Here is a 13,539-nt window from a genome sequence, read left to right as displayed (position 1 = left end):
CATAGCTATCATACAGCCGTGTCTCAGTTACTCCCACTATGTCATAGCCATCATCCAGCCGTGTCTCAGTTATTCCCACTATGTCATAGCCATCATCCAGCCGTGTCTCAGTTATTCCCACTATGTCATAGCCATCATCCAGCCGTGTCTCAGTTATTCCCACTATGTCATAGCCATCATCCAGCCGTGTCTCAGTTATTCCCACTGTCATAGCTATCATCCAGCCGTGTCTCAGTTATTCCCACTGTCATAGTCCTCCTCACACATCACCAGTTTTATTAGTCAGGCTTCTGGCATTAGTATACATACAATTAAGAGGTTTATGTATATTTTTTGCCCCACACCTGTTCTATTATCATGATTATCACAAGGCAACGATATAAAGGTAAGATGCTGAGCCCTGACACAGATCGGAAGCAGACCTGTCCTGAAGGAACCTCTCCACTAAGGTATGAAAAAATTACAAAACCATGTTCACACTGGTTGGACTACTCCCTGTAAAGCAGCAGGTGGACAACAGGACGTGCAATAAACGGTCAGCAATGTTCCCTCTCGGCCGTTGTGGTTGGGGAGCTGGGTGACACATTGTGAAAGGTGGGCAATCTGTTAAGGGTACAATCCCATGTAGCAAGCATCTCTCGTTGTTGGTTAGTTTGGCACTGGCAGTAGTATACCACCCCATTAACGGGACTGTTCAAGAATGAAGAGGGAGGCGATCAAAAAAAATAACTCCCCACACAACTTGGCCGGACCTGTAAAGGGAAGCTTACTTACATGCCGGCACTGACGCCTCGCTCCTTCTCCGGCCTACGATGCTCCGCAGGGCTCCTTCGTTGTAATCCAGTTTCACATCGCCTGCAGCCAATCACTGGCCGCCACGGTGACTGGCTGATGAATGGTCGCATGACAAGGGAATCCGGTCACCACTGTGCCCAGTGATTGGCTGCGGCAATGTCAAACTGGATGTTTTCAGCAAAAGAGCTGAGCGGAGCAGCCAGGCCTGGAAGAGAAGGAGCAGAGGATCCAGCGTCAGGAGGCAGCCAAGTAAGCTTTCCTTTACAGGTCCAGCCAAGCCTCCCCTCCTGTCATTCTTGAACAACCCTTTTAAAGGATTGCCCTGGGTACATCAATTCAAAGTTAGAAGGGTAGGGGGCACATACTGCAGGGTCTTCATGCAGAATGAACCATAGGCCAATGGCTTCAGGTGGATGCCCCCAGTGCACGTCCTTACCCCAACACAGATCTCGTGCTCCAGATCAGGTTTCCCCCTCTAAAGCTGAAGCCTGTGGCAGGAGCGTGGCCAGGGAGGTGAAACGCACAATACAGAAAGACTCATAACCAAAGCTGGGCCTCGTGCCTAGCAACTCCCTTGTCCTCCTCCTTGCCCCGAAGCTAGGCATGTGCACCACAGTGAGCAACAAACAGAGGCACTGCGGGGGCGACCCTGATTGGCGCTTCTGGATACCTTGTCAGCAGACACATGCATGAATTTTGTGCAAAACCCCATCTAGTGGAGGACACCTACAAACATCAGTGCAAAAAATACAAAAACAAACAATGCAGTGCCAAACAAAGACCAAAAACTGCAAAAATCGATCAGCAGGACCGGATGAGATGAAAGTTAAAAAGAGGTCACAAAACCAACCTTTCCTTGGCTCACCACCGGACACCATCTTGCCTTCTTTGCTTTCCTGGTTGACTCGATCTTTTTGCTTCTTTTTATTGATGGCATCTTCGCTTCCTCGAGTCACCCTCCTCTGCCCCTTGCCCTCGGCAGAATGGGACATCTTCTGCCGCTTGGTGGAAACAAATGGGCCCCCGGGGTCTGTAATGGTGTCTGGGTCAGGGGTTCGACGCTTTCTACCTGGGCCAGCTATCTTGGCGACTCTCTGTGGTTAAACTGTTTGTCAAGGAAGAAACGGTCTGAAATGATATAGAAAGAGAAAATAGTAAGAATCTCAATTCAGTCAATGGGACGTGGACCCAAAGAGCAAATTACTGAGCCCCATGTGACCGCTGTATGTATTTTGCGGTCCCCAAATTGCGCAAAACATGGATGCCACCCAAGTTGCATCCACTTTTTTTTTTAGACTACTGACTTCAATGGTTCCGTATTTTGTAGCCAAATATAGGACATGTATCTTAAACGGATGCAGAAAGCACATGGATCATTCATATGTCTGTTCCACAAAAAGATATATGTCCGAATAACGCAGACCACAGACCTATTGAAGTCAAAGGGTCCGCATCCGTATTTTGCGGACTGCAAACCGGACACGGCCTTGTACATAGGGCCTAATTCAACCACGCTACTTAAAAGAATATTCTCACCTTAAAGGGTTTCTCCAGGCTTTTCAAAACCCAATGTTTTCTTAATCCCTGTGGAAGAAAGATCACTTGGGTAGTACTTACCCGTCCCTCGCTCTGCCAAGGTCACCGCTGCGCTCACTTGGGCTGCGGGCTCTTCTGTCTGAGGGATCCGTGGCTTGTTTTCCAGTTCAGCTGCATTTACTATTATGCAGCTGCCAGGAAAAGAACCCACACGTCTGGTCCGGACCGAGGCGAAAGAGCCTGCAGCCCATGGGAGCGGTGACATCGGCAGAGCCAGGGATGGGCAAGTATTAACCAAGTGATCTTTCTTCTATAGGAATGAAGAAAATATTGAGTTCTTGAAACCCCCTTAACGGATGGCATATCACTAAGACATCAATCACTTTATGATGGTTGGGGGTCCAACCACTGAGACCTCCAACGATTCCTAAAATTAAAAGGGACACTGAGCTGGTGCAGAGCTGTGCTCATGGTTCACCGGCCATGCAAGGAACGGCAGCTGGTCCCGGACAGTTTCCCTCTGCAAAATGGGTGACCGGAAAAAACGAAGTAGAGAACGCAGCGTTAAACTAGGATCGGTAGGGATCCCAGAAAGTGGGCACTAACCGATTCTAATCAACGGTGTATTCTACCAAAATGTCACAGCCACCATCCAGCCATGTCTCCGTTATTCCCACCGTCATAGCCACCATCCAGCCATGTCTCCGTTATTCCCACCGTCATAGCCACCATCCAGCCATGTCTCCGTTATTCCCACCGTCATAGCCACCATCCAGCCATGTCTCCGTTATTCCCACCGTCATAGCCACCATCCAGCCATGTCTTCGTTATTCCCACCGTCATAGCCACCATCCAGCCATGTCTCCGTTATTCCCACCGTCATAGCCACCATCCAGCCATGTCTCCGTTATTCCCACCGTCATAGCCACCATCCAGCCATGTCTCCGTTATTCCCACCGTCATAGCCACCATCCAGCCATGTCTCCGTTATTCCCACCGTCATAGCCACCATCCAGCCATGTCTCCGTTATTCCCACCGTCATAGCCATCATCCAGCCATGTCTCCGTTATTCCCACCGTCATAGCCATCATCCAGCCATGTCTCAGTTATTCCCACTATGTCATAGCCATCATCCAGCGGTGTCTCCGTTATTCCCACTATGTCATAGCTATCATCCAGCCATGTCTCAGTTATTCCTACTGTCGTAGCTATCATTCAGACGTGTCTCAGTTATTCCCACCGTCGTAGCTATCATCCAGCCGTGTCTCCGTTATTCCCACCGTCATAGCCACCATCCAGCCATGTCTCCGTTATTCCCACCGTCATAGCCACCATCCAGCCATGTCTCCGTTATTCCCACCGTCATAGCCACCATCCAGCCATGTCTCCGTTATTCCCACCGTCATAGCCATCATCCAGCCATGTCTCCGTTATTCCCACCATCATAGCTATCATCCAGCCGTGTCTCAGTTATTCCCACTATGTCATAGCTATCATCCAGCTGTGTCTCCGTTATTCCCAATGTCATAGCTATCATCCAGCCATGTCTCAGTTATTCCCACTGTCATAGCCATCATCCAGCCATGTCTCAGTTATTCCTACTGTCATAGCTATCATCCAGCCATGTCTCAGTTATTCCCACTGTCACAGTCCTCCTCACAAATCACTAATTCCAGTTCCCCAGTTGTATCAGTCAGGCTTCTGGCATTAGTATACATACAATTAGGAGGTTTATGTAGATTTTTTTGACCTACACTTGTTCTGTTATCATGATTGACACAAGGCAATGATATAAAGGCGAGATGCTGCGCTCACAGCGCTGTAATCCCTGGCGCAGATAGGAAGCAGACCTGTCCTGAAGGAACGTTTAAACTAGGATCGGTAGGGATCCCAGAAAGTGGACACTCACCGATTCTAATCAACGGTGTATCCTAGCAACATGCCATTACTTTATAAGATGGAAATACATCAAAGGGTGGAGGTCTACCAATGGAAAACCTGCAAAGGCCACCGGGAGGGAAAGAAAATAAGACATGGCTGCGAATGTTGTGTGGGATTAATGGAGACAAATGGCTCTGCAGAGGAGCTGCAAACACAAAACAGTAGCAGATTTTTATTTAATTTTTTTTAAGAGTAATAAAACAAACTGGTAGCAACAATCTATTTATCATCATATAATGATACCATAGGAATGAAAATACTACAGAAGAGATCGGCGCCCTCCGCGACCTGCCTCCAGCAAAACAGATTCGGTGACTGGTGCACGGAGCCGCTCGTATTAATTTGGCCTCTAATCGCGAGAGGCGCAGATGTGGGCTGGAGGATTACTCGGGCGCCATCTGTGCAGTGAAGTAAGGAGGGAGACCTCAGCTGAAAGCCTTGGCCCGCTGTCTGCGCACACAGAGAATTAGATTACAGCCGAATAATAGGCTGACAGCACAATGAAGGCAGCAGCCGGCCCGTGCAGGGGGCGTGAGCCCGGCCTGTTAATCCGGATGTCAGGGAGTGCAGTGCAAATGGTCCGAGATGCCGAACAGTATTTCTGCAGACTACTTCATTCTCTATGAAGGCGGCCACACACCGATTCTAGCTGCTTTTTCTTATGGTTTTGTACTTCTTCGGAATCGAAAAGGCATCTGTCAGCAGTTTTGTACCTGGCTGACCTGTTACATGTGCACTTGGCACTGGCAGCTAAAGGCAACTGTGTTGGTCCCATGTTCATATGTGCACACAATGCTGAGAAAAAATATGTTTTAATATATGCAAATGAGCCTCCAGGAGCAACAGGGGCGTTGCCATTGCTCTCTCTGCAACTGCCGCACCCTCTACACTATAAAGACCCTCAACCTCCCTTTTTTCCCCCTCCCCCCTTTACCCTCCCTCCCTTAACCTTTCCTCACCCTTACCTCCCCCTATCCCATCTCATCCCATGCTAGCAAAAATGTTTTCCAGAATCTTATCTCCAGATCATAAACTCAACTGATTTGCTATCTGTCATTGCTCACCATGATATCTTCCCTTCTGTATTTATTTATATGCCTTCTTACTCTGACCCTTGATGTTATTATTGTATGATATAACAATAGATTGTACACCGGCAGAATTGTATATATCAAACGGAGCAATGTCCTAAAACTACAGTATCATAACCACCCTTATCTGTCCAGAACATTACTATCATCCTCTGATATGTACCACCCCCGTTTGCGCTTCCCTCCTCCCTGGCACCTCATTCACTTTTTGCCCACATTATTGCCCTTACCGGAACTACAGACAGAGAGCGCATGCGCGCACACTACGTCATGACGCACGCACCTCCTCGCGATGGCCCTGATGTTAGGAGCACTCACTTCATACACACGTGACATGCTCACGTCATCATTGAGCGCCCTGGCCTGACTGCTCACCTCCGGCGCGTGCGTCCACCTCCCAGTACGTCACACTACAGCGCCGTCTCGTACCATAAATAGAGCGCCAAACCCAGAGACAATTGACATCCAGCGCCAGCCTCCTGACCCTGCCTACAGGTATGCCAGTACGCCTAGACACTACACCCATTGAGACTTAGAGTATATTTACCATATATGACTGAAACGTTATTAGTGATATGTACCCCTTTGGACCTGACTTTCTCTCAACTATGGCACCTATTCAACCATATCTCTCACGGCCAATTAACTGGGCAATAGGATTTTCGTTTTTTAACCCCTTCCTGTGATCCTTATACCCCCTTTCCCATTATATATTCCCCTTTAGGACCCAAACAAAATAAAAAATCCCCTCCTCTTTTAAATGTTTTTTCCCTAATGACTATGATCCTACAGAATATCTATTATACTCCAAAATTTGCTGTAATCACATCATATGCACGTTATATATTTCTCTAGAGCCCGCTGAAGAAGGTCGTACAGACCGAAACGTTCGGGAATTATCTGATATGGCACATACTTACTATATGTAAATGAATTGCACTATGAATTGCACTGGATGTACATGAACGATATTCTGTATACTAAAAATTAAAATGTGAAACTTTATTTTGCTAAAAAAAATTTGGAGTGCCGTGGATTTAACTTATATTGTCTAAACCACTCTCACAGGCACCCACACTGGATCCAAGGTGTGCGGAGTACAAAATTATCTACAGCACCCTCTACACTGACAGGGCCAGGTGTGATTACATGTTCTCTGCCTGTTCCTCTCAATGCAAGTGTAGCGGGAACAGGCCATCCAGTGTCATAGGTACAAATCTGCTGACAGGTCCCCTTTAAGGGCTTAAAGGGGTATTCCGGTTACAGAAAGTTAGCCAAGTGCTGTACTCTGCTATCTCCGGAACTCTCATAGAAAACAATGGAGAGGAGATGTGCATTTCCAACCATTCGCTCTGTCCATTTCTGGGGGGTACTCCCAGTGGTAGAACACCCACCGATATAATGAGCCACAGGATAGGGGATAACTTCCTATAACCAGGATACCCCTTTAATGGGACTGTCCTATCAGATGGCGATGTCCTGCTCCCAGCACCCCTGTCAAACACCTTGTTTTGTGAGGGAAGCCACAGACAGTCAGGCATTTCCATTGCAGGATATCACTGGCCATGTAACAGCCAGCTGGGAACGCAACCGTGATCGCCCCGAGAAACATAGTCCATGTGCCGCCACATCCCCCCCCGACCTAAACTGCATCATAGTGATTTCTGACGCTGTCAGTACCTATATGATCGCGGCTCCATAGTACTGTACTCATGTACCACCATCATCATGTGAGCACAGTATAATACAACCCCAATCAGATATGAAATGGCTGCACCATGAATCGCTATAATACAGTCAGGAAGAAGCAGCCGACACACAGGCCGTGTGTTTCCGAGACGGATCGCAGTTGTGTGAATCAGTCCTTACACAACAGTTTTCACAATTCTGCTGATGCTAGTGCCGAGATCTCCCAGCATCCCCTGCTTTTTCGCAGATCGCACAGGGTTTGCTCTGGTCATATGTATACTAGTAGTACAGGATAAATAATGTATGTACACAGTGACTCCACTAGCAGAACGGTGAGTGCAGCTCTGAAGTATAATACAGGATGTAACTCGGGATCAGTACAGGATAAGTAATGTATGTACACAGTGACTGCAGCTCTGAAGTATAATGCAGGATGTAACTCGGGATCAGTACAGGATAAGTAATGTAACGTATGCACACAGTGACTGCACCAGAAGAATAGTGAGTACAGCTCTGGAGTATAATACAGGATAAGTAATGTAATGTATGTACACAGTGACTGCACCAGCAGAATAGTGAGCGCAGCTCTGGAGTATAGTACAGGATGTAACTGAGGATCAGTACAGGACAAGTAATATATGTACTCAGTGACTGCACCAGCAGAATAGAGAGTACAGCTCTGGAGTATAATACAGGATGCAACTCAGGATCAGTACAGGATATTAAGTAATGTAATGTATGTACACAGTGACTGCACCAGCAGAATAGTGAGTGCAGCTCTGGAGTATAATACAGGATGTAATACAGGATAAGTAATGTATGTACTCAGTGACTGCACCAGCAGAATAGTGAGTGCAGCTCTGGAGTATAATACAGGATGTAACTCAGGATCAGTACAGGATATTAAGTAATGTAATGTATGTACACAGTGACTGCACCAGCAGAATAGTGAGTGCAGCTCTGGAGTATAATGTGTTTCTGTACAGTATGTAACAAAGTACTCACAGAATATGATTTAACTGGTTTGTACATGAGCAGCGGTTTTCCCTGCATTTCATGTCATACTCTCATCTTACATAGTGTAATGTATACATTCCCCATGGCATACACTGGCCACATGTTGTCCGACAGGCACACTGGAATTGAACGCAGTAGTCAGTTTCAGCAGCACAAAGTGCATACACAATATATGACACTATAGAAGAGAACGGGCAGACAGCACTGTATCCTAGAAACACTTGGGGTCATTTATTAAACTGGTGTAAAGTAGAGCTGGGTCAGTTCCCATAGCAACCAATCAGATACCACCTTTCATTTTTGCCAACTCCATTGCGAAATGAAAGGTGCAATCTGATTGGTTGCTAGGGGCAACTGACCCAGCTCTACTTTACTCCAGTTTAATAAATGCCCCCAAGTGTATACAGTTCAGCTCAACTTTACACTACAGGATAGAAACCTTATTTACACACAGCTAGTATTTACACCGCCATACCGTGCACCTATACATACTGTAATAACCGTCCACTATACAGCACAGTCTCGCCATACCTCTCTACAGGTTATATGCACACATCTGTGGCCGGCGCTGACTCACCCCGAGCCTCCTCCAGTCACCACAGCTGAGCGGCAGTAAGGCCGCAGGAGGCCTCTCCCCGTGACGAGGTCAGTCCCCGCCGGCAGCCCGTGTAGCAGCTCCCCCTGAGCGGCTAGCTGTGGTACCACAGGCCGTGGCCGGGCCGCTAGTCGCCGTGCAGCGCGCCCCTCCTCCTCCAGAGCCTGACAACCATCCGCAGCCCCCGCCGCCCGCACTTCCTGAAGCCGAGCACAGTCCCAACACGTGACCGGGGCTCTCCCGGGGTCATGTGACGCGGCCAGGGGGTGGGAGGAGGCTTTGGGACCGGGGCACGTGACCAACTCCTTCCTCCTCAGGGGCTGGGTGACGTCAACGGTTTGTTTTGGTCACGTGACCGCTTTTCTTGTTTATCTCTCCCCCCCCCCCCTTTTATGGGAAAGCGCGGGAGGTGAGGAGGTCGGAGCTGCCCTTCAAGGGCTTGTCTAGATTTACGCTTCGACTATCATTTCAGTTTCAATAGGTCACCTGCTTGCTGTCAGTGACTGGAGACTTTCTTGTTTCATTCCACAGACTAAAGACCTAATGTTTGTCACAGCTGAAGGTCCGTTCCAGTCTCTCAGCAGACCTCTTGGAGCTGACACGTGGCCAGTGCAGGACTTTCCAGGTGATTCCTTTTATCAGTCACTGTTGGAGCTGATAGGTGCCAGATTATCAGATATTCCGGATTATCAGACGGCACAGAAATGTGTAGAAGGAAGAAAACGGAACGGGAGATAAGCGGTGCTCGTGCGACGCTTATGTCAGGGAATACAGCTGGATTGGTCGGGGTTGGGTATAAGGTTGGCCGTACGTTCTAGATATCTGTTCGCTGAATGCTGGTTTGTCTCGTAGCCCCAGTGCCCCCAGACACATGCATGCTGGGCCCGGCCAAGTGTGCACGTCTTCTGAATAGGTGGCGAGGAATAAACTGCTGCCAGACGCCAACAATAGGACTGGGCAGGTAGAAATCCAACCCCCACCCCCACCCCCCATACACATTAGATGGTCGGCTGGTCCCATGGACCCAGCACTTAAGGGGCTCTCCGACCTGTGAGGTCCAATTTGGTTTGTCGTTTTTTGTTTTTTTTTGTCATGCGTTTTTTAATGAGGCATTTATTTTTTTTTGCTTTTTACAAATATTGTGTTTTAATACAAGTTTTAAATATTTTATAATATAGTGAAAAAAATAATACAGTACAAAAACAGCGTATCATTACAATATCTTCAGCCATGACTGTGCCCCGTGATCTTCTACCAAAGTCACCAATGACCTACTAACAGCCCAAACCAAAAAACATTACTCTGTCCTCCTTCTCCTTGACCGGTCCTCTGCCTTCTCCATTAGGGCTGTTTCACACGAGCGGATGCCATGCGTGGCATCTGCTCCCTGAAAGAGTGCCAAGACCCGATGCAGACTGCAGAGGCATGGAGCATTATCAGTCATGTTAATGCTCCGTGCCTCTGCAGTCTGCATCGGGTCTTGGCACTCTTTCACGGAGCGGATGCAACGCACGGCATCCGCTCGTGTGAAACAGCCCTTACTCTGTCCTCCTTCTCCTTGACCTGTCCTCTGCCTTCTTCATTACTCTGTCCTCCTTGACCTGTCCTCTGCCTTCTCCATTACTCTGTCCTCCTTCTCCTTGACCTGTCCTCTGCCTTCTCCATTACTCTGTCCTCCTTCTCCATTACTCTGTCCTCTGCCTTCTCCATTACTCTGTCCTCCTTCTCCTTGACCTGTCCTCTGCCTTCTCCATTACTCTGTCCTCCTTCTCCTTGACCTGTCCTCTGCCTTCTCCATTACTCTGTCCTCCTTCTCCTTGACCTGTCCTCTGCCTTCTCCATTACTCTGTCCTCCTCCTTCTCCTTGACCTGTCCTCTGCCTTCTCCATTACTCTGTCCTCCTCCTTCTCCTTGACCTGTCCTCTGCCTTCTCCATTACTCTGTCCTCCTCCTTCTCCTTGACCTGTCCTCTGCCTTCTCCATTACTCTGTCCTCCTTCTCCTTGACCTGTCCTCTGCCTTCTCCATTACTCTGTCCTCCTCCTTCTCCTTGACCTGTCCTCTGCCTTCTCCATTACTCTGTCCTCCTCCTTCTCCTTGACCTGTCCTCTGCCTTCTCCATTACTCTGTCCTCCTCCTTCTCCTTGACCTGTCCTCTGCCTTCTCCATTACTCTGTCCTCCTCCTTCTCCTTGACCTGTCCTCTGCCTTCTCCATTACTCTGTCCCTCCTTCTCCTTGACCTGTCCTCTGCCTTCTCCATTACTCTGTCCTCCTCCTTCTCCTTGACCTGTCCTCTGCCTTCTCCATTACTCTGTCCTCCTCCTTCTCCTTGACCTGTCCTCTGCCTTCTCCATTACTCTGTCCTCCTCCTTCTCCTTGACCTGTCCTCTGCCTTCTCCTTGACCTGTCCTCTGCCTTCTCCATTACTCTGTCCTCCTCCTTCTCCTTGACCTGTCCTCTGCCTTCTCCATTACTCTGTCCTCCTCCTTCTCCTTGACCTGTCCTCTGCCTTCTCCATTACTCTGTCCTCCTCCTTCTCCTTGACCTGTCCTCTGCCTTCTCCATTACTCTGTCCTCCTCCTTCTCCTTGACCTGTCCTCTGCCTTCTCCATTACTCTGTCCTCCTCCTTCTCCTTGACCTGTCCTCTGCCTTCTCCATTACTCTGTCCTCCTCCTTCTCCTTGACCTGTCCTCTGCCTTCTCCATTACTCTGTCCTCCTCCTTCTCCTTGACCTGTCCTCTGCCTTCTCCATTACTCTGTCCTCCTCCTTCTCCTTGACCTGTCCTCTGCCTTCTCCATTACTCTGTCCTCCTCCTTCTCCTTGACCTGTCCTCTGCCTTCTCCATTACTCTGTCCTCCTCCTTCTCCTTGACCTGTCCTCTGCCTTCTCCATTACTCTGTCCTCCTCCTTCTCCTTGACCTGTCCTCTGCCTTCTCCATTACTCTGTCCTCCTCCTTCTCCTTGACCTGTCCTCTGCCTTCTCCATTACTCTGTCCTCCTCCTTCTCCTTGACCTGTCCTCTGCCTTCTCCATTACTCTGCCCTCCTTCTCCTTGACCTGTCCTCTGCCTTCTCCATTACTCTGCCCTCCTTCTCCTTGACCTGTCCTCTGCCTTCTCCATTACTCTGCCCTCCTTCTCCTTGACCTGTCCTCTGCCTTCTCCATTACTCTGCCCTCCTTCTCCTTGACCTGTCCTCTGCCTTTGACACTGTCGACCACTCCCTTCTGTTACAGGCTCTCTCATCTCTTGGCATCATTGGCCTGGCCCTCTCCTGGATCACACCACACCTCACAGACCGGACGTTTAGCGTCTCCCAGTCCCGCACCACCTCCTCGTCTCATTCCCTCTCTGTTGATGTCCTGCAAGACTCTGTCCTAGGACCCCTGCTCTTCTCTATTTACACCCTCGGCCTGGGACAGTCCCATGGCTTTCAGTATCACTCTTATGCTGACGACACACAAATCTACCTCTCTGGTCCAGACATCACCACCTTACTATCCAGAATCCCACAATGTCTATCTTCCATATCCTCCTTCTTCTCCTCTCGCTTTCTAAAACTGAACATGGATAAAACAGAACTCATCATCTTTCCCCCATCTTGCACATCTCCCCCCCCCCCCTCCAACAGACCTGTCTATCGTGATCAATGGCTGCACACTCTCCCCGGTAAACTAAGTCCGCTGCCTTGGAGTGACCTTGGATTCTGCCCTCTCCTTCCGACCGCACATCCAAGCCCTTTCCACCACCTGCCGCCTCCAACTCAAAAACATCTCCCGCATCCGCACTTTCCTCAACTTTGAATCTGCGAAAATGCTTGTACATGCCCTCATCATCTCCCAGCTAGACTACTGCAACATCCTCCTCTGTGGCCTTCTATCTAGCACTCTCGCACCCCTCCAATCTATCCTCAACTCTGCTGCCTGACTAATCCACCTCTCACCCTATTACTCCTCTGCCTCTCCCCTCTGCCAATCCCTTCACTGGCTCCCCATTGCCCAGCGAATTCACTTCAAAATACTAACAAATACATACAAGGCCGTCCATAACCTGTCCCCTCCCTACATCTCTGAGCTACTTTCCCGATACACCCCCACACGCACTCTCCGATCCTCACAAGACCTCCTTCTCTCCTCTTATCACCTCTTCCCACAATCGCCTCCAGGATTTCTCCCGTGCATCCCCCATACTCTGGAACTCGCTGCCCCAACATATCAGACTCTCAATCCTTCAAGAGAAACCTGAAAACCCACCTCTTCAGACAAGCCGACAACCCGTGACCCTGCTGCCTCTATACCGCCACGACCAGCTTCACCCGCACCTACTGTGTCCTTCTGCCATACCATGTAGATTGTAAGCCTCGCGGGCAGAGCCCTCTTCTGTACCGGTCTGTAACTCGTCTTGTTCATGCTTAGTGTCTGTATTATGTATGTGCACCGCTCCTCATATGTACAGCGCTATGGAACGAATGGCGCTTTAATAATAAATGATAATAATAACTCGATCGTCTTATCTATGGATCTAGTTCACCCAGCGTTCCTCTCATTTGGGCCTCCGCATACCACTGTGTTTGCTTAAAGGGGAACATCAATTTCTTTATTTCCACATCTGTCAAAGCGAATTCAATAACCGTTCTCCAATTATTTTTTTTCTGTCTGTCTGTGGCTTTTTCTTTATCACGCTCAGTATTCAGTCTCTAATTGTTTCATAGCCCCTATTACTTCTTCCCATGAGGGGGTCTCTGGTTGTAACCAGTGCCTTAGGGCTCATGCCCACGAAAGTAAGGGCTCCGTGCCCGTTCTGCGGACCACAAATTTCGCGGGGCAGTCGCATGAGGATCGCGGACCCATTCACTTGAAGGGGATCCGCATCCG

General features: G+C 48.9%; 1 protein-coding gene and 1 long non-coding RNA gene across 7 annotated transcripts in view; one reads left to right on the top strand and one right to left on the bottom strand.

The window, feature by feature from the left end:
• USP19 (ubiquitin specific peptidase 19) overlaps positions 1–8,902 on the bottom strand; it is a 62,282-nt gene extending 53,380 nt beyond the window's left edge. For 4 of the 5 annotated variants that reach the window (XM_044301869.1, XM_044301865.1, XM_044301868.1 and 1 more), the window contains exons 1-2: positions 8,648–8,902; positions 1,646–1,923 (exon numbers count right to left, since the gene is read on the bottom strand). In XM_044301869.1, coding sequence (XP_044157804.1) covers positions 1,646–1,787 — 142 coding nt within the window. In that variant the 5' untranslated portion in view covers positions 1,788–1,923; positions 8,648–8,902. Of the gene's footprint in view, positions 1–1,645; positions 1,924–8,601 lie in introns of all 5 variants that reach the window. The other variant, XM_044301866.1, reaches the window with a different exon arrangement.
• A 159-nt stretch (positions 8,903–9,061) lies between these two features.
• Positions 9,062–12,890, top strand: LOC122944033. Of its 2 annotated transcripts, none has more exons than XR_006390926.1 (3): positions 9,062–9,074; positions 9,197–9,290; positions 12,831–12,890. It is a non-coding gene; the product is annotated as an uncharacterized LOC122944033 (long non-coding RNA). The 2 variants fall into 2 exon arrangements; XR_006390925.1 differs by having other exon boundaries at positions 9,069–9,082.
• The last annotated feature ends 649 nt before the right edge of the window (positions 12,891–13,539 follow it).

The sequence above is a fragment of the Bufo gargarizans genome, chromosome 7, assembly GCF_014858855.1.
Source record: "Bufo gargarizans isolate SCDJY-AF-19 chromosome 7, ASM1485885v1, whole genome shotgun sequence".
NCBI lineage: Eukaryota > Metazoa > Chordata > Amphibia > Anura > Bufonidae > Bufo > Bufo gargarizans.
The sequence above is the reverse complement of the archived record's forward strand: the minus strand, read 5'-3'. Positions and strand labels throughout refer to the sequence as shown.